Source organism: Heterobasidion irregulare, assembly GCF_000320585.1.
Source record: "Heterobasidion irregulare TC 32-1 unplaced genomic scaffold scaffold_14, whole genome shotgun sequence".
In the NCBI taxonomy this organism is placed as follows: Eukaryota; Fungi; Basidiomycota; class Agaricomycetes; order Russulales; family Bondarzewiaceae; genus Heterobasidion; species Heterobasidion irregulare.
In genome coordinates, this window is record NW_009258210.1 from 735,042 (window position 1) to 756,708 (window position 21,667).

At 53.7% G+C, this 21,667-nt stretch overlaps 10 protein-coding genes across 10 annotated transcripts; 7 read left to right on the forward strand and 3 right to left on the reverse strand.

Moving 5' to 3' along the window:
- Positions 1–756: 756 nt before the first annotated feature.
- Positions 757–1,089, reverse strand: HETIRDRAFT_120540 (uncharacterized protein; the record flags this gene model as incomplete). Its single annotated transcript, XM_009555053.1, has 1 exon — positions 757–1,089. The coding sequence occupies one exon, from the start codon at positions 1,087–1,089 to the stop codon at positions 757–759; it is 333 nt and encodes a 110-aa protein (XP_009553348.1).
- A 485-nt stretch (positions 1,090–1,574) lies between these two features.
- Positions 1,575–4,707, forward strand: HETIRDRAFT_482681 (uncharacterized protein; the record flags this gene model as incomplete). The annotated part of the gene is made up of 12 exons (XM_009555054.1): positions 1,575–1,898; positions 1,959–2,361; positions 2,474–2,547; positions 2,624–2,663; positions 2,740–3,028; positions 3,124–3,216; positions 3,301–3,465; positions 3,593–3,760; positions 3,843–3,899; positions 3,954–3,980; positions 4,031–4,245; positions 4,299–4,707. 11 exons carry the CDS (start codon positions 1,575–1,577, stop codon positions 4,137–4,139), a joined length of 1,749 nt encoding a protein of 582 aa, XP_009553349.1. The 3' UTR covers positions 4,140–4,245; positions 4,299–4,707.
- On the forward strand, positions 4,300–4,694 carry HETIRDRAFT_423496 (uncharacterized protein; the record flags this gene model as incomplete). Its single annotated transcript, XM_009555055.1, has 2 exons — positions 4,300–4,416; positions 4,512–4,694. The coding sequence occupies 2 exons, from the start codon at positions 4,300–4,302 to the stop codon at positions 4,692–4,694; spliced, it is 300 nt and encodes a 99-aa protein (XP_009553350.1).
- A 401-nt stretch (positions 4,708–5,108) lies between the features above and the next one.
- HETIRDRAFT_482685 (uncharacterized protein) lies at positions 5,109–9,651 on the forward strand (the record flags this gene model as incomplete). Its single annotated transcript, XM_009555056.1, has 15 exons — positions 5,109–5,207; positions 5,282–5,326; positions 5,396–6,129; positions 6,206–6,392; positions 6,457–6,591; positions 6,656–6,908; positions 6,971–7,042; positions 7,096–7,159; positions 7,228–7,299; positions 7,359–7,430; positions 7,498–7,507; positions 7,565–7,708; positions 7,768–7,837; positions 7,899–8,287; positions 8,348–9,651. 15 exons carry the CDS (start codon positions 5,109–5,111, stop codon positions 8,915–8,917), a joined length of 2,916 nt encoding a protein of 971 aa, XP_009553351.1. The 3' UTR covers positions 8,918–9,651.
- A 657-nt stretch (positions 9,652–10,308) lies between these two features.
- Positions 10,309–12,350, reverse strand: HETIRDRAFT_423498 (uncharacterized protein; the record flags this gene model as incomplete). The annotated part of the gene is made up of 8 exons (XM_009555057.1): positions 10,309–10,491; positions 10,546–10,780; positions 10,833–11,272; positions 11,321–11,510; positions 11,599–11,741; positions 11,766–11,767; positions 11,793–12,158; positions 12,188–12,350. The coding sequence occupies 8 exons, from the start codon at positions 12,348–12,350 to the stop codon at positions 10,309–10,311; spliced, it is 1,722 nt and encodes a 573-aa protein (XP_009553352.1).
- A 342-nt stretch (positions 12,351–12,692) lies between these two features.
- On the forward strand, positions 12,693–14,034 carry HETIRDRAFT_442754 (uncharacterized protein). Its single transcript, XM_009555058.1, has 2 exons — positions 12,693–13,308; positions 13,409–14,034. Exons 1-2 carry the CDS (start codon positions 12,809–12,811, stop codon positions 13,956–13,958), a joined length of 1,050 nt encoding a protein of 349 aa, XP_009553353.1. The 5' UTR covers positions 12,693–12,808; the 3' UTR covers positions 13,959–14,034.
- Positions 14,035–14,621: 587 nt separating this feature from the next.
- HETIRDRAFT_68012 (uncharacterized protein) lies at positions 14,622–15,997 on the forward strand (the record flags this gene model as incomplete). The annotated part of the gene is made up of 6 exons (XM_009554782.1): positions 14,622–14,832; positions 14,891–15,074; positions 15,123–15,335; positions 15,391–15,422; positions 15,471–15,793; positions 15,860–15,997. 6 exons carry the CDS (start codon positions 14,622–14,624, stop codon positions 15,932–15,934), a joined length of 1,038 nt encoding a protein of 345 aa, XP_009553077.1. The 3' UTR covers positions 15,935–15,997.
- A 370-nt stretch (positions 15,998–16,367) lies between these two features.
- On the forward strand, positions 16,368–17,594 carry HETIRDRAFT_461496 (uncharacterized protein). Its single transcript, XM_009555059.1, has 2 exons — positions 16,368–16,560; positions 16,608–17,594. Exons 1-2 carry the CDS (start codon positions 16,485–16,487, stop codon positions 17,501–17,503), a joined length of 972 nt encoding a protein of 323 aa, XP_009553354.1. The 5' UTR covers positions 16,368–16,484; the 3' UTR covers positions 17,504–17,594.
- A 214-nt stretch (positions 17,595–17,808) lies between these two features.
- HETIRDRAFT_461497 (uncharacterized protein) lies at positions 17,809–18,882 on the reverse strand (the record flags this gene model as incomplete). The annotated part of the gene is made up of 6 exons (XM_009555060.1): positions 18,562–18,882; positions 18,479–18,488; positions 18,417–18,422; positions 18,169–18,361; positions 17,939–18,073; positions 17,809–17,881 (listed from the first exon to the last, which is right to left on the reverse strand). The coding sequence occupies exons 1-6, from the start codon at positions 18,742–18,744 to the stop codon at positions 17,809–17,811; spliced, it is 600 nt and encodes a 199-aa protein (XP_009553355.1). The 5' UTR covers positions 18,745–18,882.
- Positions 18,883–19,188: 306 nt separating this feature from the next.
- HETIRDRAFT_14326 (uncharacterized protein) lies at positions 19,189–20,045 on the forward strand (the record flags this gene model as incomplete). The annotated part of the gene is made up of 3 exons (XM_009554734.1): positions 19,189–19,755; positions 19,808–19,923; positions 19,997–20,045. Coding segments are annotated over 3 exons (732 nt in total), but the record flags the coding sequence as incomplete, so codon positions are not given.
- Between the last annotated feature and the right edge of the window lie 1,622 nt (positions 20,046–21,667).

Consider the following 21,667-nt stretch of genomic DNA (forward strand, 5'->3'; position numbering starts at 1 on the left):
GCGAAGCACGAGTCGCTCGCTTCTCCCCGCGTTCGTCCCCCTCTGTGCATCGCATGTATGCCATCATCCCCGCACCCGAACAAACCGTCCCTCTCGATACGCACCGCTCTACATAATGCTGCCCTCGCTGCACAATGGTCGCGCACCTCGCTACGCCGACCCCGTGCCGCACGCACACGCTCCAGTACTACACGGCCTTCCCACACGTCATGTTCGCGCGCTGAGCACGGCATCGTTCGCTGCTTACAGTACAGCACCGATATCACTGGGCCGGTCGTTCCCCTCGCCCGGCGTCTGATGGGATCGCAGGCCTCCGATTACTTAGGGGATCCCCACCAGCGTCCATCAGCACCACTTACTTAGCGCTGTGATGCCCCTCCGAGGCGCCGTCAACAGATGCGTGGCTTACCCCCGCCCCAGAGACCCTGTCCTCCGAACCTGCTGACCCGCTGACCACCATCGAGTCTGATGCGCCGGGCGCGCTCTGATCCATCGTCTGCGCCGATGCTGGCTTTGCAGCCCGACGGTCTGCGGCTGGCCTATACGTACATGAGGGCCAAGGCTAGGAAACATCACCGAGTGGACCGGCTCGATCAGCGCTATCGTCGGTTTCTCTCTTTCCACGAGACGCGCGACTCTTCTATCTCCTAAAATCGCGCTTTGATCCTGTGGACCCTATATCAGCTCTCGCGACTTCTACAGATCCAATCTATACGGCAGACATATGGTTTCGCATAACTTATATACAACTCAGCTCTAGCCAAAGCGCTCCCAGATCTTTGGGCCCTCAAGCAGCCCCATCTCCACGCCCTTGGCGACCGTCTCGTCGAGCGGGGCGGCACTCAGCGACTCGCTCCGCAACGCCTCCTCAGAGGGGTGCTCCTCGAGCACCACGATCATCTCCATCACGCGTTCTCCGGTCACGGGGTCGGCGTCGTACGCTGCGCCTATGAACAAGTAGCCGTCGCGGTTGAGCGCGCGGACGAGGACGTCGATGGCCGAGTGGATGCGGAGATCGGCGACCGGGATGTCTGCGAGCTTGGCGAGGTTGTGGCGGTTGATCTTGTAGCCTTTGATGAATGTCTCCATCCGTCCGTGGCACTGCGACAGTCCGTTGAATGGCCTCGCTTTTTTTCTCTTTTTTTGTTTGCTTTGGGAATGGCTGGCTCAGACTTTTGATTGTGTGTTGGAACTGACGAGCGCCGAGCATGTGAGTACTGGTACTGGCGATGTTAAATGGTGGCACGGTGCACACATTCTGCTGTGTTGAAATTTGTTGGGGACGTTGAGCCCGTGGTTGTGGTTGTGGTTGTGGTTGGCGGTGGTGAACCTTGGCCGACGCGCTCGCCGACCGATGTGGCTGGTTCCAGATCCGGTTTCAACTGACGTAGCTATCGCTCTCTGCCTTACAATAGATGACGACAACGGCTTTGCGTTCAACTCGGATATCTTGACCTGTTCCCTCTCGCAGCGACGACGACCGCGACTAACCCCACAGGAAAGTCTTCTGCGCTCGAAAACACACTCGCTCAACAAGTTCCTGTATATATCGTCTCCGGCTGATCTCTCTTTGAATGCCTCTCAAACGCCCCAATTCGCCGACCCAGCGATCGACCTCCTCTTCCAAATCGCAAACGCCCTCAGAAATACAAATATCTCCACCCAAGAAACCCAGGCTCTCTGCACCTCCCTCGACGACCAGCGCCAGCGACGCTCTCAAAGGCCTCAAGGTCCACATCCTAGACGCAAAGCTCGACAGCGCCGCCATCGCCGAGATGCTCGCCCTCCTCGCGCGCTGCGGGGTGAAGGCGTGCCAGACCGCGGACGCGGCGGACGTAGTCGTGACGGCGGTCACCATGCGGAAGCGGCTGGAGAGGCATATGGACTGGGAGACGGCTGTGAGCGGCCTGCTTCCTCCAGCCAGAGACGCAGGCACACGGCTCATCGTGCGTATGTAGAAGACGAAGTGCGTGGTTACGCCGGAATGGCTGCGCCGCTCCGTGAGGGACGGGAAAGCCGCTCCGTGCGAGGAGTACGCCGCCGTGGAAGATCTGCGGCGCACGACGACCATCGCCAGCCGCGAATCCGACAGCAGCGCCCGCTCTCCGACCCGCGCCGCCCTGTCCCTCGACAAGCCGTCGCCCCCGCGTGTACCGGCACACCTCCTCCCGCCCGCCCCGCCGCCGGCGTTCGACGCCGCGTCGCTCGACTCTGGCGCGCGCTTCTCGTGCCTGCGCGCGTCGCCCCTCGTCTGCGCGAACCAGGGCTTGTGCGAGCAGCTCGACGTCATGCGCCGCGCGCGCGAGCTGGAAGGCGAGGAGCGGAGCGCGTTGAGCTATCGGCGCGCGCTCTCGGTGCGTCGTCCTGTTCGAGTCTCGCGCGCATTCTCACCGTCGTCGCGCAGGTCATCAAAGGTACTTTACAGGGCTTCATTCTGTGCGCAGCGCCGTCGTGCTCAGCGCGGTACGTCTAGCTTATCCGCGCAAGATCTCGTCAACGCGCGATGTGCAGAAACTGCCGTATATCGGCGAGAAGCTTCTCACGATGGTCAGTTCACAAAAATGTCGCAGTATATAGCCAACGACCCATATACAATATATACCCAACCTTCGCCGCGACCAAGGTCGAGCAATATATGACGACCGGCCAGATCGTCGAAGTCCGTACGTGACCAGCCCCCTCTGTCGCGCACCAGGACCTATCGTTCACCGAATTTGCGCGCATGTCCATCGCACGTAGAGTCTACGCTGGCCTCGCCGCGATTCCACGCGCTTGAGGCGTTGTCGACCGTTTATGGCATCGGGACCACGACCGCGCGCAATCTGTACGCGCTGGGGCTGCGCACGGTCGAGGACCTGCACAAATACTACGAAGTGAGGGTTCCGTGTGGGGACGGGGACGATTCTGCAGCTGCGGCGGATGAGCCTGGGCAGGCGCTGCTGCGGGGCGCGGTGATCGACGCGGAGGAGGACGGGGAGGAGCCCTGGATGAAGATCGCGTTGGGTTTGAGAGAGGATCTGGGCAAGAAGTGGGTTTTGCTTTTGTGTCTTCACCCGTGTTGGAGTTTCGATGGCTTGGCGGAGAGCGCGTTTGAGACTGACCGGATGCGCGGAGAATGTTTAGGATACCGCGATCTGAGGTGGAGGAGATCCATCGTGTGATCGTTTCTGAGGTGGAGGTGGTCCAGCCGGGATGTGTGAGCACGATCGTCGGCGGGTGAGTGCACTCTCTGTCCCGTTTGGCTTGCATGCGCACGTGATTTTTTGGTTGGTGCGGTGGGTTGGCGGGCGGACGGCACAGCTATAGGCGTGGAAAGCCAGAGAGCAACGACGTGGATATCGTGTTCACGCATCCGGACGGTGATCAGGCGAAGGGGCTCTGCAAGCGCGCGATGGCATGGCTGCATCAAAAAGGCGAGCTCGTCTCACCTCGCTTTTTGCTCTGGATCCTCAAACGGCGAACGATGTGACCTACTAGGCCTCGTCACCCATGTCATGCGTGAGAACTCGCCCTTGATCACACAGCGGGTTCCCTGCATACTTACTTACCTTGGGGTGCATTGCTTGCTTGGTATGGTCGCAGACTTGTCGAGCTTCCACGCCCACAACGCACTGCGCACGACGCACTGGGACTCGCTCGAAAAGGCGCTCACGGTGTTCGTTCTCCCGAGCGCGGACTCGGGGGGGCCGCGTCGTCTCCGTCGGAGGGTGGACTTTATCTTCGCGCAGCCGGAGACGTATTGGACGGCGATCGTCGGCTGGTGCGTCTCTCTCTACCTTTATGTGTCACGGACCGCGTGAATGTGCGGATTGTGTTTCGTGACGGACTTGTCGGTTGAGCAGGACGGGCTCGACGATGTTCGAGCGCGATTTGCGGTATTGGGCGAAGGGACGGTGGGTGTGCCAACGCGTTACGTCTTTCGCGCGTCGTGGTTGACGACGTCGTTTGGACAGCGGTCTGAAGTTCGATAGCTCTGGGATGTAAGTGGGCGGGGATCGATGCCTTTCGCGGTACTGACGAGGACGCTCAGCACTCGGCGGCGCGATTCGAGGCTCATATATCCGCGCACGGAGAAGGAGGTTTTCGACACGCTGGGTCTGCCTTGGATTGACCCTACGATGCGCAACGCGGATCTCTAAGATGTTCTTATTCTTATTTTTATTTTTAATTCTTATTTGTTTTTCACTTGGGGTGGTCGTGTCGACGGCCTTCAATATCATGTCGCTCGATGCAGATATCGTTCATGTAGGTGCTCCACTCTGCTGCGTCCTCGCCATTGCCAACGCCCCCCAGCACAGCATGGCGGCTAGTGGCTGCGTGATGCCCGCCTCGAAGTCGCAGTCGCTTGACAAATGGATGCGGATAAGCCATCCGCGGCGGCGCGCGCATTCTTTTCTCCAGATCACTCCACAGGCGGTGCATTGCGATGAAAGCAAATAGTGTTCCGATTGGATCAGCCCTGTTCAAGGACGCGGTGCTTTCTTCCAGTACAAGCTAGTGCAAGGGAGTAGAAGCAAGTTGAGGCACTGTTGAGGCCATGGAAGGGGCGGAGCTGGGAGGACTTTCTCGGAGTGTGGGGATCTGTGGAGTGGTTTTCCAGTTACAAGGGTGGTGGGAACGGCGTCTGGGCTCTGCATCATAGGGTAGCTCGAGTATCTCCTGCAGACCGCCGAGGGTCGCAAAAATGCTACTGAATTGTCTGTCTGCTCTTGGCGCGGCTGCGACCGTGGGCGCAAGCACGGTGAACCACATTCGATGCGTCGAGCAGCGTCATTCTTGGTGCATGCAAGGGCAAAAAGAGAGGCAGACTCCGGCGGAGTGTCAGCGCCTGATCTGGACGAAAAAGGGCATCGGCTACGTAAGCCAGATATGCAAGCCTGGCCATTGTTGCTTGGCCAGCTTGCTGCCTTGTGCGCCCTCTTGTTCTCTCTCCTCCCCTCCTCGTCCTTCTGCACACGCCCCCGCCCCCTCCCGCCCTCCCCCGCGATTTCAGAACTCACTGACCCCCCTCAACGCCCCCGAATACCGGGTTTCGCTTTCGTTCAGACTCTCGTTTCCCGCCTCTCTCTTCTCCTGGACGTCTGCTTTGTACGACACAGTGCAACAGGATGTCGAACGTCGGCGACATCATCTCCGAGGATGCGGACACGCGGACGCTGGCGCCCGAAGCTGTTGCATCCCAAGTGCTTCTTATGGCGGTCATCTCTGTGAGCCTTGACCAGTTCTGCATTTTCTTCGGTAGCAGCGCGAAGCAGGCGGGGTACTCAATAAGCCTTCATAGGCCGGAACCATCATTGCGTTTAATATTTTACGACCAAAGAACAAGGTACGTCGTTCTTCCATGCCATCAGGCGCCGTGTTCATCGTTCTGGTCGCGCTCGATCGGATACTCCAGATTGTCTACGAACCCAAAGTCAAGTATCACGTCGGAGACAAAAAGCCACCTCGGATATCCAGCTCCATTTTAGGCTGGATATCTCCTCTCGCCAGGACCAAGGAGGCTGAACTCGTAGACAAGATCGGTCTCGACGCGTCGGCCTTTCTTCGCTTTCTCCGCATGATGCGGTGGATCTACACAGGCGTCGCCGCGGTGACCTGCGCGGTGCTCATCCCCGTCAACGTGACCTACAATTTGAAGAATATCGACTCGAAAGACAGGACCTTGCTCTCGTTACTCACCATCCGTGATGTCAGTGGAAATATCTTGTTCGTCCACGTGGGTGCCGTATACATGGTTACGATGGTCGTCCTCATCGGCATCTGGTACAACTGGCGCGCGATGGTGCGGCTCCGGCGCCAATGGTTCCGCTCGCCAGAGTATACCCAGTCGTTCTACGCCCGCACCCTCGCCGTCACCAAAGTCCCGAAGAAGTACCAGTCCGACGAGGGCATTCGCGCGGTCTTCGAGACTGTGCAAGTGCCCTATCCGACCACCTCGGTGCACATCGGTCGCCGTGTGGGAAAGCTCCCGGAGTTGATCGAGTATCACAACGAGACCGTGCGCGAGCTGGAGAAGGTCCTGGTTCGGTACCTCAAGGGCGGCAAGATCGCCAAGGAGCGCCCTACCATTCGCATCGGTGGCTTCATGGGCATCGGTGGCACCAAAAAGGACGCGATCGATTTTTACACGTCGGTCTTCGTTCTCCGCACTGCCCGTATGCGCGTTTTTCTGACGTCATTGTCTTTGTTTGCTCGGTGTGCGCAGGGCGAAGCTCAAGCGGATGGAGCAGTCTGTGGAAGACTACCGGAATCAGATAGACACCCGCAAGCCTGAGAGCTATGGGTTTGCTTCCATGGCTGCCGTCCCTTACGCGCACGTCGTGGCACAGCTGCTCCAACGGAAGCACCCCAAGGGGACCACCATCATGCTTGCTCCGAACCCCAAAGACATCGTGAGTATGGTACTTTGACTGCTGGGGCAAACGATCCCGTGTTGATGTAGGAGCTCGTCATCAGATTTGGGAGAATTTGAACAAGTCCGATGGAGAGATCCTGCGCAAGAAGACCATGGGCTGGATTTGGCTCGTCGTCGTCTGCTTCTTCAATACCGTCCCTCTTTTCGTCATCTCCATCCTGGCCAACTTGTCGTCGGTGAGTGTTGTTGCAATGCCTAGCCTTGCATGGTGCTTTTTAGACTCACCGCCACCTCACGCAGCTCACCAGTTTCGTGCCGTTCCTCCAAAATTGGTCCGACTCATCGCCGAGGTCGTTCAATATCGTCTCTGGTGTCCTGCCTCCGGCTGTGTCAGCAATTTTCGGATTCTTCTTGCCCATCACAATGCGGTGGCTGTCTCAGTACCAGGGCGCGACGACACATTCGCGCTTGGACCGCGCAGTACTCGCAAGATATTTCGCGTTCTTGGTCATCTCACAGCTGATCATCTTCACGTTGATCGGTGTCATCTTCAGTGAGCGATGCTTCCATGTGGTCTTCTCTTAGAGATCATGTCTACTTACGGTTGCATGGTAGATTCCGTCAAGGAAGTTATTGATCAGATTGGGCAGCACAAGAGCTTCCAAGAGATCGTGGATAACCTGAATAGTGCGCTTTCTCTCTCATCGCTTATCTCTTCACACCACTCATTCACGCTTCAGAGCTTCCGGCAACCATCAACAGGACGTATATTGATCAGTCTTCATACTGGCTCACATTCTTCCCGTACGTGTTTGACATCTACACTGCCGTGATATCTGTCATTCACAACAACACCCGCACCTTGCGAACAGCCTGAGAGGTTTCCTCGCCGTTTTTGATCTCGCTCAGATCATTAACCTTGTCTTGATCTTCTTTAAGACACAGTGAGCCCGCCTCCCACCTTGAGTTGTGTAAGTCCAGTATTCTGATTGAGTGCACGCAGCTTGTTCGGCCGGACTCCCAGGGACATCAGAGAATGGACCCAGCCGCCTGAATTCCAGTACTCTATTTATTAGTGCGTTCACATCGCTCGATTGCAATTGCTGATGCTGACGTTCGGGACTTCTTGCTCATGATTGTAGCTCTAATATTGTGAGTGAGCCGTATTTGTTAGAAGCAATTTATGCTGACAACGAGTTCTGTGTCCAGCTGTTCATGGGCACAGTGGGACTGGTGTTCGCGCCCCTTGCGCCTTTGGTCGCTGTAGCTGCGGCGATCGTCTTCTGGATCAGTTCTTGGGTTTACAAATATCAGTTGATGTTTGTGTTCGTCTCGAAGGTGGAGACTGGTGGGGTATGTGGTCGTTTAAGCGAAGCTCGATGCATTGTTCATCTTTATTTTCCCCCATGCAGCGTCTGTGGAACCCCGTCATCAATAGGTTACTGGTGTCGCTTCTCCTCATGCAGGCGCTGATGGTTCTCAGTACGTTGATTTTTTCCATTGTCCGCGCTGAGCATTCTTAGATCCTGACGCTTTTGGACAGCGATCGGTCTGCAATATGGCTGGACGTCGTTTGCGTGGGTCGCGACTGTACCGCCAATCATCATTGTCATGCTTTTCAAGGTATACACCAACCGCGTGTTCGATCGGCCGTTCCGGTACTACGTGCCGACAGAGGATGAGTTGCGTCAGGCGAAGGTGCACTCGCAACGAGCGGACATGAGCGGCAACCGCTTGGAGAAACGGTTCGGGCACCCCGCTCTGCACGCAGAGCTGTTCACGCCAATGCTGCATGCCAAGATGATGCCGCTGCTGTCGGAGGTGTACAAGGGCAAGATTAGCCACGGACAAGCAAAGGTGGAGGAATATGGGGGACAGTCACTTCAGGCGCAGGTTATTCCTGGGGGCATCAGAATTGCTGCTGTCGATCAAGTAAGTGCTTGATTGAAAGTCATCGACTGTGATAAACATCTCTGACAATTCAACTTTCAGAACAACCTCGAGTACGATCCTGCGCTCTACCAGCGCGATCGCGGAGAGCTGGATTGGGACGCTCGCTCCATGTCGACGACGATGATGATGTCGGACAATGCGTCGATCTATCCTTCGAAGGTTCCTATGTACGAGGGTGGACGGGCATCCCCTGTGCCTACCCTTGTCCCAGGCTACGACCGCTACCTCTCGCGCGGGCCGCAGCAGAGCGAGATCGAGCTCTCGCGTCTCGACCTGAACTACAACGATCAGCAACCGCTCCTCCCGCCAGGGCAGAGCACGGTGTCTCTGCCTGGTTACGCCTCGCCGCCGCAGGCAATGTATCAGTCGCCCGCGCAACAGTATCCGCCAGCGCAGCCCGCCGCATACAATGGGGCTGGGCTTGTAGTGGGTGATGGCTTCCGCGAGGCGCCTATTCATCGGCCGTACCCTTCACAGCAGGGATCTTATGCGTCACAGCAGAGGCCATACCCACCCTCACAGAATGGGTCGTCGGGTTCATGGGCGCAGCCGCCACCAACCGAACAGGGCGAGGTAAATATGGCGGGTCGGGGAACGTTTAGACGTTGATGACTCGATACGAGGCGGCGTAGGCTCGTTTTAATTGTGTTTAATCTGTATTGCTTATAGTTTTAGTCGGTTCGCCGCTGCCGCCGCCGCTCCTCCCACACCCTCCACATGACGCGGCGCTGCATTCCTCCCTCATCATTGTCACCACTACCACCCCACCACCGCATATGTCATCACCATCGCCATCACTGCCCTGATCGTCATCGCATCTCTTCCTATCTGGTCTATCTGGTTCACGGTATACATGGACGTTGTCGGTTACTCTTACTTAGGCTTTAGAGGTTCACACTTTCAGGGTGAGAAAGGCTCGCGCGCCCATTGCTTATCATACGCTGTCGAGCGTACCTGTCGGAAGGGTTCCGAATCTCGATGGACTCGACTCGCTCGACTCACAACTTCGCACTGTCCTACGATCTTTTTTTTTTATTGTGGCAACTGGTCCCCGAGGGACCTAGGTGGAACGGATTGTGGGGCGATCGTGGTGACCGCGGTGTCGCTCGCCTGCGTTTCGTTTTTGTGTCGTTTTAGCACCAGCACGGACTCGCTTCGTCTAGTCGGTATACTCACTATCTGCTGTTATCTTGTCCTTGTCGTGAAGCGGATCCTTGAACGTATGTAGGGTGAGCGCTGGCTGTACGAGTACTTTTGTACCGTGCTGCATTCTTGCGAGGATCGTTGGGTCTGTCTGCCACCGGGATCGCTACGAGCGTGTAAGCCTCCTCTGGTGGATCGGGATGATGTTCGTGTTCGGCGTTGCAGCAGTTTTCTGATCATGGCAGTCCATTCAGTCGGAAAGACTGTCACGGACAGTAAGTATGGGCTCCCTGCTCTTCACCAGACGGTGGCAGTTGACGTGATCGAGATCCTTACCTCTTTTGTTCTCTCTGGGGTGGAAAGTCACCTGTCTTTGGCATGAAGCCATTGCCTCGAACAATTGGAGCAAGATGCTAGTTTAAAAGAAACAGCCAGGTCGTCAAGTTTCTGCTCGTAAAATGAGTGCTACCAGAGCTGATGATACTGTCGTGCTTGTTCCTGGTATCGTTAGGGAGCAGGTCTCTATCCAGAGTCATTCTTCCGGGAAACGCAGAAGATCAAGCACCGCAATGGACCAGCCTGTGAAGCAAGCCTCTCGTCGGGGATGTCATTCCGCGATATTGCTTGCCATGGTGATGGAAGGATAAGTGTACGAACGGAACGCTGAAGTGTTTCAATACTGGAGTCTGGCAGCAAAGACCACGGGCACTTGCCTGAACTTGCTAACACCTTACCAAAGTAGCTCCAATACTCGCAATGAGTGAGAGATTCTTTTATTTTTACGTCATGATGCTTGAAAGCTAAGTTGCAGTACATGATCGTGGCACATCATGTTCATGCGAGAATCGCCAGTGCTATCAATAAATAGGACGTCGAGGATCATCCTTCCTTATGAATTCAGCGACATCCTCAGTCGTCATCTGCTCGAATATCCTCGTGCCTTTGGATATCTGCCTTGACGGCGGCAGACCTTTCTCCATTCGAGTTCGAAGTATTTCACCTGCATCAATCATCAACTGCTCTAGATGCTGAATGTCATCCTCCGGCACGGGAATTTGTCCGAGCGAGAACCGTTATTCTCCCAAGCCATACACAGTGTAAGCAGAGGACGAAAGAGCGCTTTCTGCTCCATGTGTGGACTCCGCAGGCTGAGAATCCTCTCCGACAATGCTTGGACTGCCCGGGTTGGAACCGACTGTCGCAGACTCCGACAAGTCAACGAAAGCTCGCCTATAGCAAGGACTGTCATAGCCTCTGTCACGGCGAACAGAAATGATAAACATCCAGCCTTTGTTGGGGCAGTGTTGAAGCGTTGGGACAGTGACAACGCTGCGTTCGTCCTGCCATCACATGTGTGCGCATGATGTCTTCGTCTTCAAACAATGCTGTGATTATGTCAATCAAGGTCTGAACGACACGGGAAGGGCTGATGTACGAGACGGAGACCCAATACGAGTTGGGGCCCATCTCCACAGAAGCAATAGCAAAGGCGACCGGAGCATCGGGATGTGGCGAAAAGAGATACGGATGAATGAACGCGTCAATGAACTTGAAGAGTTCATGTTTATCTGAAAGAAGCGAAGCCACGTCTTCGTTATTGAAAGATGAACAGTCAAGAAGAACAACACGCCTTAAATGCTTGAGAAGAATCTGCTCAACCGTCTTGATACCGACCAAGTGATTGTGAGACAGATTGAGAACTTCGATGGACTCAAAAAAAGTCAGAAGTTGAAGAACTTGGGCTGTCCGTAAAGACGGATATGTCAAATTGAGGAGGTCGAGTAACAGGGACATTGCCTCATCGGGGAAAGAGGAAAGCTCCTAGAGTTTGGACCTGACAATCGAGCGTTTGTCAGGCTGCGCAATGACGTTCCGCATCAATGAGGTGTCCCCGCCTTGTATGATGGAAGCGATGGAAGGCTCGATAGAGATGTCAACAAGGCTGGGAATAAGTATGGGTGATTCATGTGCAAGAACCTCATATGCGAGAAAAGCAGACAATGCTTTCACCCTGTATTCCGAAGACCAGGTATCCGCGAGCACGCTGTAATCAAGCAGTCTCATTATAGAGCGATGCGATGACGGAAACAACATCCTCCTCAAGACGATAACCGTGGGCGAAAAATCGATGAGAACCTGGATAGTACGCGCGGCAGTACTGTTTGGCCGTCAATGGCTTCCATGAAGGGACCTGACCACGTGATTCCAAGCCACCCACAGATACAAAGCAGTAAGCAGGAGATTGACAATTTGTGATGTCGATAAGTAACAGTGATCTCGTCATTGTTGTCTACAACACGATTAGTGATTCAACAGCTGGTAGTAGATTGCACTATCTCACCTCCATCCCCGCTACCCATAGAAGGCGACAACAAATAGCAGGCATTCCCGGGGGCACAGAGTTTCTGCGGCTCCAAAAATGCAGACCAGCACGACAAAAGTAAAGATGCGGTGTATGGACATGGGTTATCATTGTCTTCTAGTGACTCCCAATCGTCTCGAATCTTGTCAAGCTCCCAACGAACGATCTCCGCATTTTCAGGAACTCTCAGGAGTGTTAGAAAGCGACGAGTAGCACGCAATGGCAGGCGCCCGTAGCACCATTGGTGATGCAGCGCCACTATACATCGATATCCTCGACGAAGGGAGTTGACAGGTGTGCCTTTGGGTATGACCTGTGCCACAACGAGCACTTGATGACGTTGACCTATCTATTCCCGGTAGAATTGAAGTGACCTAAACTAGAGTGAGTGTTCAAGAGAATTTTGAAGAGAGCATTGAGCAAGTCTTTGGCAGTGTCGATCTGTGTCGATGGCGCAGCAGTGGTCAAGGTGTTGGGTTCTGAGCGGCGCGTGGCGTAGAAATTCAAGCCGACGCGCTTGCGGCATCCCAGTGACATCCCTCGGTGGCTGACAAGTACTATACAGGAGGTGGACTCTAGGGATTCTTAAGTAGGTCACCGAAGAATACTTGAGTAGATGACCGAAGAAATGGCACTTTCGCAGACTTTCGCGCGTTTGCGAGAATCTTCTGCAACTCGAACAACCCGCGCGAACGGTTATTTCAATACAAGGTGTTGTTAGTCTCCTCAGCCAGACGGGACCAGGCGGTGCCCGAAGGGCTGTGGAAAGCAAGAGGGAGGGTGCGATAAATCGAGATGTTAAGTGTTGTACTAAAAGGGGATTTCCGCGGCAAAAGAGACGGAACGGTTCGGACATTGCCGCTAGCTCCATTACGCCAGGCCACAAACTGGCCACACTCAGCTGTAATCATTGCCACAGATAACTAGATACCTTTCTGGCAAGTTGATAGGTGAGGTAAGGAAAGCGTTTTCCTTGATTGACTGCCATCGCCAGAATGCCTCGCAGTCTCCACTTCAAACGGACGCCGGCGGAGCAGGCCGCGCACGATGCTCGCAAAGCTCGCAGGTCAGCGCGTCGAGCAGAGAAACAGGGCGAACCCTCTCGCAAACGTCAGCGGCGCGAACGAGACTCGCCGAAGCTGCGTCGCTGGGCATCTGACGATGAGGATGACGATGGGAACGGGAGCGAGGAATACGGCCCTCAGCCTGCTCGACCAGGCGCAGGTCCGTCGCGACATATGTTCGACCCAGACGCGATTCGCGCGGAGGTCGAGGAGGCACGATTTCGGGAGAAGATGTTTGGGGCATTGGATGACGACGAGCGTTTAGACTTTGTGGAGGCGCGTCTCAACGACTATGCTCATGTGCCGAAGCGGTGGAGGGCGCATGGGTTTGGCGCTGGTGGAGTGGATCAGGATCAGGACCTGTTGGACGCAGACCCAAGATTGATGGAGGATGAGGAGTACGTTGAGTGGGTGCGTGCAGGAATGTGGAGGTAAGTGCAATAAGGCTCAAAACTTTCTGAATATTTCTAATCTAAGACTATGATATCTGTTCACGCTGATACTGTTTTTTTCCCTCTTCTTTGTTCGTAGGAGGAAGCACGCTGCAGAACATGCAGAACAGCAACGGCAGCAAGCCGCGTTCGCTGCCATCCAAGCGGAGGCGGCGGCGCGGGAAAAAGCAGCGGCCAACGCTCGTCGAACGAAACGGCGAGAGCGAGAGCGCAGGCGCGAGCGCGATACGCGCATGCTCTATGACCAACGCTGGCGGGAACTCCTTCAGCCACCTGCCATCAATTCGGAAGAACCTGCCGTCCTATCTTTCGTCGATATACCCTGGCCCATCCTGAAGGGCAAGCTCTCGGACGGAGAGATGCTGCACGCTATCAGCGTGAAGGAGCTCACTGCAGAAGCCATATCATCGTTCCTCTTTTTATTGGATATTGAGCAGGATCTAGATCCCACAGGGCTCGCTAAGATACGCAAAGAGCGTCTGCGCGAGACGATGTTGCGATTCCACCCAGACAAGTTTGAAGGACGCGTGATGAGTATGGTACGCGAGCAGGACAAGAGTGCTGTGCGCGAGGGGGTTGGCGCTGTTGTGCGTGCCGTGAGCGCCTTGATGGGGGAGAAAGCTTCATAGACGGTTGGTGGCATGTACGCTTATCTACAAACCATCTCAATGTGAGAAGGCTGACGACAATGAAGGTCGTACCAATATTTAGGTTCCTCCCCTGAGCAACAAACCCAGTTCGGAGGCGAGGTCTTCTACGGCTTACTGAAAAGTCTAGTTCCGTTTCTAATCAAGTCCGGCCCCTGTTGTTCGGATCATGCAATCTACTCAATTTATACCAACATGCTACGCTGAACTGCCTCCACCTTGGTTAGTCGAATGTGTATTTTCTAACGTCTTGTATGGATAATCCCTGTGTGTATTCTAGCCGCGCAATCAGTCCGGTGGTCTACCTTTTTGTTTTCTTTTTGGGCAAATTTCAGCTGGGCACTTGTGTCCTACGGCGTTCAAAGCCACTAAGGAGTGCAAACATATAATGAGGTGTCGACCCACCACACGAAGCCGAGCACGGCTCAAAGCATCCGAGAACGATGAGGCGTACGTCTGCTTTCGGCATCGGAAGTAGGTGGATGCGTCATGTGCACCAAATAATGGGGATGCATCCGACTAGTTTCTCACCTTAGTGGCGCATCCGACGAAGGCATTCGTAACCCATGTTTTCGAGATAAATACCACGAAGGCCAGTGGGCCGACGGCTTCAGAGCTTCTCACCCCCTTTTTGACCTTATCATCATGGCCAAGTTGTCTATCTTGCAGTTTATTCGCGATCAGTACAAAACCGTCCCCCCGGTGGTCAAAGTCGACCTCTCGGGCAAGACAGTGTTGGTTGTTGGGGCCAATACTGGTCTAGGGTTGGAGGCTGCGAAACATTTCGCGTCAATGAATCCGGAGAAGTTGCTCCTTGCGTGCAGGAACGCGGAAAAAGGACAGCGAGCCATTGAAGGTATACGTTTACCGCTCGTACTTGGAACATTGTTCATTGACACAGACGCATACCCCAGCTATCGAAGCCGCTACTGGCTTCACAAGGTCTGAACTGCGAATCGTCGATCTCAGCAAGTTTTCTTCCGTTGTAGAATTTGCCAACAAGTGTGATAACGACAGAGAGCGCCTGGATGTATATGTTTACAATGCCGGTGTGTATTTTGCCGACTACGAGGCTACCGAAGATGGCTGGGAGACGACGTATGTCTGATCATCTATTGTGTTCTACGCAACTCATCTGGGAATCAGATTGCAAGTGAACCACTTGTCGTGCATGCTCCTCTCAATTCTCCTTGTGCCCTGCCTGTTCAGGGCGGTTGGGGCGCCATTGTCACCATCCCCCTATCCGAGGATGGTCATCGTTGCCAGCGATGCCCATTTCTGGGCGACTCTATCGGAGGAAGAATTAGGTAGCAACAACATGATCCTTAAGCTGAATGATAGAGAATATTGTAATTCTTCGTACGTATAGTCCCTGCGGTAGTTCATGCTCTTCACCTAACCTACGCTCTACCAGTGTCATGGGAGACCGCTACGTTGTTTCCAAAAGTAAGGCCGATTAAGTGAATCATGATCAAATCGCTAATTTCTGCTTAGTGCTCAACGTCGTCTTTGCACGAGAGCTCGCCGCTCGTCTCCCCTCTGACTCACCCATCATCGTAAACTCAGTCGATCCCGGGTACTGCATATCGGAATTGCGTCGTAGCTTCTCTGCTCCGCGTATGGCCTTCGACAAGTTGATGGAACTGGCTCTCGCTAGAACGACAGAGCAAGGTAGTCGACAGCTCGTGTGGGCCGCAGTGGGCGGGCAAGGAAGAGAGCCCGAGCTACGAGGAGCATATGTGTCTTCCGCGGACATCAAAGACCCCAGCGATGTTGTGCTGGACAAGACCGGGGCGGTCACTCAAAAACGCATTTTTGTGAGAAACCTACTTTCAAGAGGATGAACCACTGATTGAATTTGATTTTTTTTTTTTCTTTCTTAGGATGAATCGATTGCTGTTTTGTCGAAAGTATCTCCCAGATTCCAGGCCATCCTTGAAGAACATCGATTGAAGTGATATGTAGTTGGCAGTTCCAGATAGCCTTCAGTTGATTACAATATATATTCCTGACTTCAAATCATTTCCAGGCTAGCTTGGGGCATTTTTTTGGGGGGGAATCCGGGTGCTGGGGGTGCAGCTCTGCTTCCTCACATGCTAGTGAAATGTGCATTACTTCCTTACAAACACCGATACAATTATTCGACGGCGTAGGTAGGATCGATCTGTCAGTTATGCAAATCAAAAATCAAGTTTTAGTTTATAATTATCAAAAACTGTGGGCATGAATCGAAGGACCTATTTGCCTCTGGTTGAGGTTCATAGTACATATATCGGATATTCATCCGTATTGAACATGGCAAAGGCCTGGCAGTCACGTTGCACCCGTCCTCCGGAGTCCGTATGTAGCACAAGCCCTTTATACACTCGCCTGATCTCTGCCGGCGACTTTACACCAGCCAGTCTCAGCTCTGATATCATACCAGCGGATTCTCGTTTTGGTTGCGTCCTAATAACTGCACAACGAACCAGTGTTGGGGGTAGAACTCCACTGAGAGCGCTCATAGAAATGGCACACAACCCTTCAGTTCTCGCGCAGGTCTGGCTGTTGTTGAAACAAGTAGACTACGAGTCAGTCTATACCGGTGCGTTGTTCTGAATAAACAATTTTATTCTTCTCATCTATCTGCAGTATCTAAGCGGTGGTTTCTATTCGTGCCAACTGTCATCTTTCCTGCAACCTTCTTCTACGATGCACCCTTCGGCCGGTTCTCAACACCAGGCAGCCTACTTGCGTTGGATGGGATCAGGTCATGGATATTTATGGAGCTCATCTCCCCCATGTCATTCTTATTGACTGCATTCCTCCATCCGTTTTCGCGTACACCCCTCTCAGTCCTTTCACCTCAAGCCCTCCTCACCGCACTCTACCTGACACACTACGTCAATCGCGCTGTTCTCTCCCCGCTCCGCACACCCTCCAGAGCACCTTCCCATCCAGCTGTAGTCGTTTCCGCCATCTTCTTCAATGGCCCCAACGGTTTCCTCCTCGCAGCGTACCTCACCTCCACCGCAGCCGCCACCTTCCTGGCTAATGCATACACCCACCCGCGCTTCTGGCTTGGCCTCATACTATGGGCCGTCGGCTTTGCCGGCAACATCATTCATGACGAGATCCTGCTCAACATACGCCGCAAAGCCAAGGCAAAGGGCAAAGCAAAGGAGAAGTCTCAAGGCGAGCACTACTCCATTCCGCACGGCCTGCTCTACAAATACATTTCGTACCCCAACTACTTTTGCGAGTGGGTCGAATGGCTCGGCTTCGCGCTCGCAGCCAGCCCGCTGCCGGATGTGGGGCTCTTGCCTGCGGCATCTACCGTGTTGACTGCGCTGTCCGCAGGGTCCGTGAGCGCGGTGGGAGGGCTCTTCACGCTGTTTGCGGACTCGGTGGCTCCGCCATGGGCGTTCCTCGCGGCTGAGGTGCTGCTCATGCTGCCGCGTGCGGTACGTGGGCACAGGTGGTATCTGCAGAGATTTGGGGAGGCGTATCCGAGTGGGCGAAGGATCGTGGTGCCGTTTTTGTTTTAATGTACCGTCTCGACATCTTGGCAGGTTCGTAGACAGTGATGTAGTTTTAACTTATTGAGAGGGATTGAACAGCGTCGTCAACCACTCCATCATTTCATCGTATCGGCGTTCACGCGTTCACGGCTGTTCTTCCCGACATCCAAGAGTAGCTTGATTTGGTGGAACATGAGGACCTATCAATGGCGACACGAGTCTTAAATAACCCCGATAACATGAGACGAATTAAAATGAAATCGGCTGCAGCTAGTCCAGTCCCGTCTACATGTTGCAGCACAGCATGAGAGCTCCTGCATCACGAGCAACGATCATTTATTACTCGCACCGTACCGAGCTTTGCGACCCCAGTCGAAGGGAACGTAGCGGTATTTGATCATGTGTCTGTTATGAGTGTCAACAAGACGAAGGTTTGGGATGGACGCGATACAAGGCACTCACTGGATCTGTCTCCTCATTGTGAGGATGAACAGGACAAAAAAGTACATGACAAGGATGGGCCAGTACACTGGGACATCGAAGACCACGGAGAAAGTCATGAAGAACGAGATGATTGTCGCGCGAGTCGTCGAAAGCCTGAATGAGTACAATATACGTTAGCAACCAGACAAAACGCTCCACAGAGATGAAAGGTGATGAATCTCAGTGAAGAAAAATAAAATCGCACGCACCAAAATTGCCATTCTGGAAGCCGGCGCACAAATGGACGGAACTCGTCATCGCGGGCGCTGGGAAGGGGAGAGCGTTCTCCCTCAGCACCGCCCTCCTCTATCTCGTCCGCCATGAGGTCATCCTGTAGTGACGGGTCGAATTTGGGTTGCAAGAATGCGAGGAGGAGGTTGAGAATGTATATTGCGTGTGCGTCTAGCATCGGTAGAGCGTCAACTGGGGCACGAGTGCGGTTATGGGGAGCACATACAGCATACTGCAAAAGGTGGTTCAAGACTCGGTTTGAAAAAAGGGAGAAGGAGGGAGACACACCGATATACCACTTTTTAGAGATGAATGCAAATGTGCACGTCAGCGCGTCCGCTCCACGGCTCATGGGAAACAGCGCAACTCACCCCTTGCGCCAATACGATTCGCAACTCGAATAAGGACACGATGCCGACCGTGGCAAGCCAACGATAAAGGATATGGGGTGTCGCGCGATCTAGCTGGTGTTGGTACTGTCGCTGAAGGCGCGCATACGTCCCAGAGAAAGACTGGAGCGGGCCTGGAAGGTCTGAAGGTTCGGAGTTCATCATCGTTGAAAATTGGGATCGCCGATGGATAGCAGGTGTATGGAAGAGACTATTATGTGCTAGTCAACCAAATGAATGGTGCGGTATTAGTTGCGTTCGTAACTTTTGAAGAACGGAGAGGAGACAAGTACAACAGCGGTTGTACTCGAGCGAGCTCTGAAAGGAACAGCTCAGCGTCCTCTTTCTGACGTAATCGAATCTTCATATGGAGTCGTCAAGTAAGGTTGGGGTTAGGGCTATGGGGCTCGCCCGGGCCGCTCGGTTCCTTGAGCTGGTCACCGTCGCAAACGATGAGCACCTCAGGAATTAGGCCCTGGCCAGGTTTGTGTTCCTACCACAACAATGTCTCTTTTGATTCCAGAGAAGCCCGGTGCACTTTCGCCCATCCTCTCTCACATCCGCGCTCATCTCACTTCTCCTGCACCCTCACAAAAGCCCGACTCATCCCCGCTCTTCGTTGCGATTCAAGGCCCTCAGGGATCAGGAAAGACGTTTTTGACGCAACATATCGCCGCCGCACTTTCAGAAGATTCGCTACGCGTTGCGATGCTCTCCATTGACGATCTTTATCTCTCGCATGCGGATCTTGCAGCACTTGCGGATGCGTACCCTTCCAACTCACTTCTGCACGGGCGTGGACAGCCTGGGACACATGATATTGACCTCGGAATCTCTATTATGCTCCGTCTTAAGAGCATCAATGCTCCATCTAGATCAGAGGTGGTGAAGATACCATTTTTCGATAAGAGTCTGTTCAATGGCGAGGGAGATCGTATACCAGAAGCTGAATGGACTTTAGTCAAAGGTCCACTTGATGTTGTCCTATTAGAGGGGTGGTGTGTGGGATTTTACCCGACGTCGCGTGAGGTGATAGAGGCACGAATGCAGGACACGCCTAGGGGATTGGAGGGCGTCTTCGACATGGAGAAGTACAGTTTAGAGAGCGTATTGGAGGTGAATAAGAAGTTAGTGGAATACGTGAAATGGTGGGAGATGTTTGATGTTTTCGTACAGGTGAGCAACATTATCTCTACCTTTATGACCGTTTCAGATGCTTGTGATATAGATTACCCCATTGGACACACACCCTTACGTGCACATCTACAAATGGCGTCTCCAGCAGGAACACGCCATGAAAGACAAGAATGGCGGGCAGGGCATGTCTGATGAACAAGTCAAGGCGTACGTCTTGCTGATCTATCCGTGATCTTCATCTCTCACCTCTCGCCTTCGAAATGCTATCGATGAATGACAGTTTCGTAGACCGCTACATTCCCGGCTACCACTTTTTTGGAGACGGCATTATTGCTGGAGGTAGTGACCCCACTTCTGGAAGCGCCCTTCACCCACCGTGGCTGAGTCCTACCGAACGCGGTGACCGGCCTGCTGGCCTCCTTCTACGCGTGACGATCGGCGAGGAGCGACAAGTTGTCCAGGTCACTACACGTTAGTAGATCGTGATGCCCAAGGACGAAGATATCTTTGTTTTAGGATATTTTTGTATCGGTGCGTTATCCTATCATCTCAAGACTTCTTAAGACATGCGAAGTCCAGTATGAGCTGGGTGATATCCCGGTGATATCATCCATCCTGTCGATAGCCATAAGACACCGATCACACCATGTGGACAAGGTTCCACCGATGTCAATACATGCAGCTCTTCGCTCAAAATAGCCAGGTAGGTTCAAGAGGCCATTGACATTCTGTGTTCCCCACCGGTCCTGTGGACCCATAGCTTCCATTTCTTCTTACCGTTATCTTCTTACTGCAATTCAGCTCTAAATCTCTTGGCCATGCAACGGTCACCTCTGCTCGACCTCGGAAAAATTCTCGACGAAGGGCCACGGGGTACCGCAAACCTGGGTTCGAATCAGCAGAATGTCCGAAGGGGATAAGGAAGTCAATATCCACACCTGCAAAGGCGCCGGACGGCGGTTTCGAAAGGACGGGCAGATCACCATTTAGGACGTTTCTGTGTGACGGACCGATATAACACCGGAAGGACATTCCAATGGTAAGGCAGACGAGCTGGACGCGATATATACGACGCTGATGCCTCAATATACTTCAGCGCAATGCCACCGACAGTAGTGGCCCATGGTAGAAGGTTGAAGTCAGGGCCGATTGAAATCATGAGCATCTTGAAGACGTTAGCGAATTATAGCCCGGATTTATGTACAGTCCTGCAACTCGGTTTCCTATAGACGCAGTACTTGCCGGGATTGTACCGACGTGTGGGAAGCGCCTCGAAGTACGGAGATGTATCTGCATCTAACGTTAGGTGTGCGGTTGTTTCATTCCCTGGTCTATTCGTTGAACCTGTTGATGTTTTGATAATGGATCCCTAACCAACCGAGACGTTGTGTCAGGCAGAGAGCACCGGGGAACAAGTGCAAAAGGCGGAGCGAAACATTTTAATAGGCAAATTAGAACATTAGCAAGGGCTATCAAGCCCTTAGTCGGGGAATCTGCTCCTCCAGTACGGGTCAAGTACCGGTAGCTTCTCACAAGCAGCGCTACAGACGAGGCTCGAGAAGGAGCTTTTAAGATGACCATTCATTTGAACCAATGCAGAGCAGAGCGCTTACATGGTGAAGGGTCGCGATAGGAAAATAGCTCGGAAATGGCGGGGGGCAAGGTGAGCATGTGCCAGACAGACGGTGTACGTGCGATACGCTATGAGAGGAAATCGCGCAGACCATTCTCGAGATATTAAGAGAGTCAATTCCGGTCGATGTGCGTCTCGCACACCCATGTTTCTCACTGAAGGGAATCCTTCGAGGGCCGCCTCTGTTTATAGCCTTTCGCACCGCTTGCGCCAATCTTGTTCCGTGCGGCTCTCTTTACGGAGTCTTCGGGCGATTCTCGGCCCAGTATGACGTGTCTTCTAATGGTCGCCGCTGGCGTCAAAACGCTTGGTCTCAAC

Excerpts from the sequence above, each read along its gene's own strand:
- HETIRDRAFT_442754 (XM_009555058.1), top strand. The coding sequence starts at position 12,809 with ATGCCTCGCAGTCTCCACTTCAAACGGACGCCGGCGGAGCAGGCCGCG. Across the intron at positions 13,309-13,408 it reads GTGCGTGCAGGAATGTGGAG|GAGGAAGCACGCTGCAGAAC; the intron begins GTAAGTGCAATA and ends CTTTGTTCGTAG.
- HETIRDRAFT_461496 (XM_009555059.1), top strand. The coding sequence starts at position 16,485 with ATGGCACACAACCCTTCAGTTCTCGCGCAGGTCTGGCTGTTGTTGAAA. Across the intron at positions 16,561-16,607 it reads CTACGAGTCAGTCTATACCG|TATCTAAGCGGTGGTTTCTA; the intron begins GTGCGTTGTTCT and ends ATCTATCTGCAG.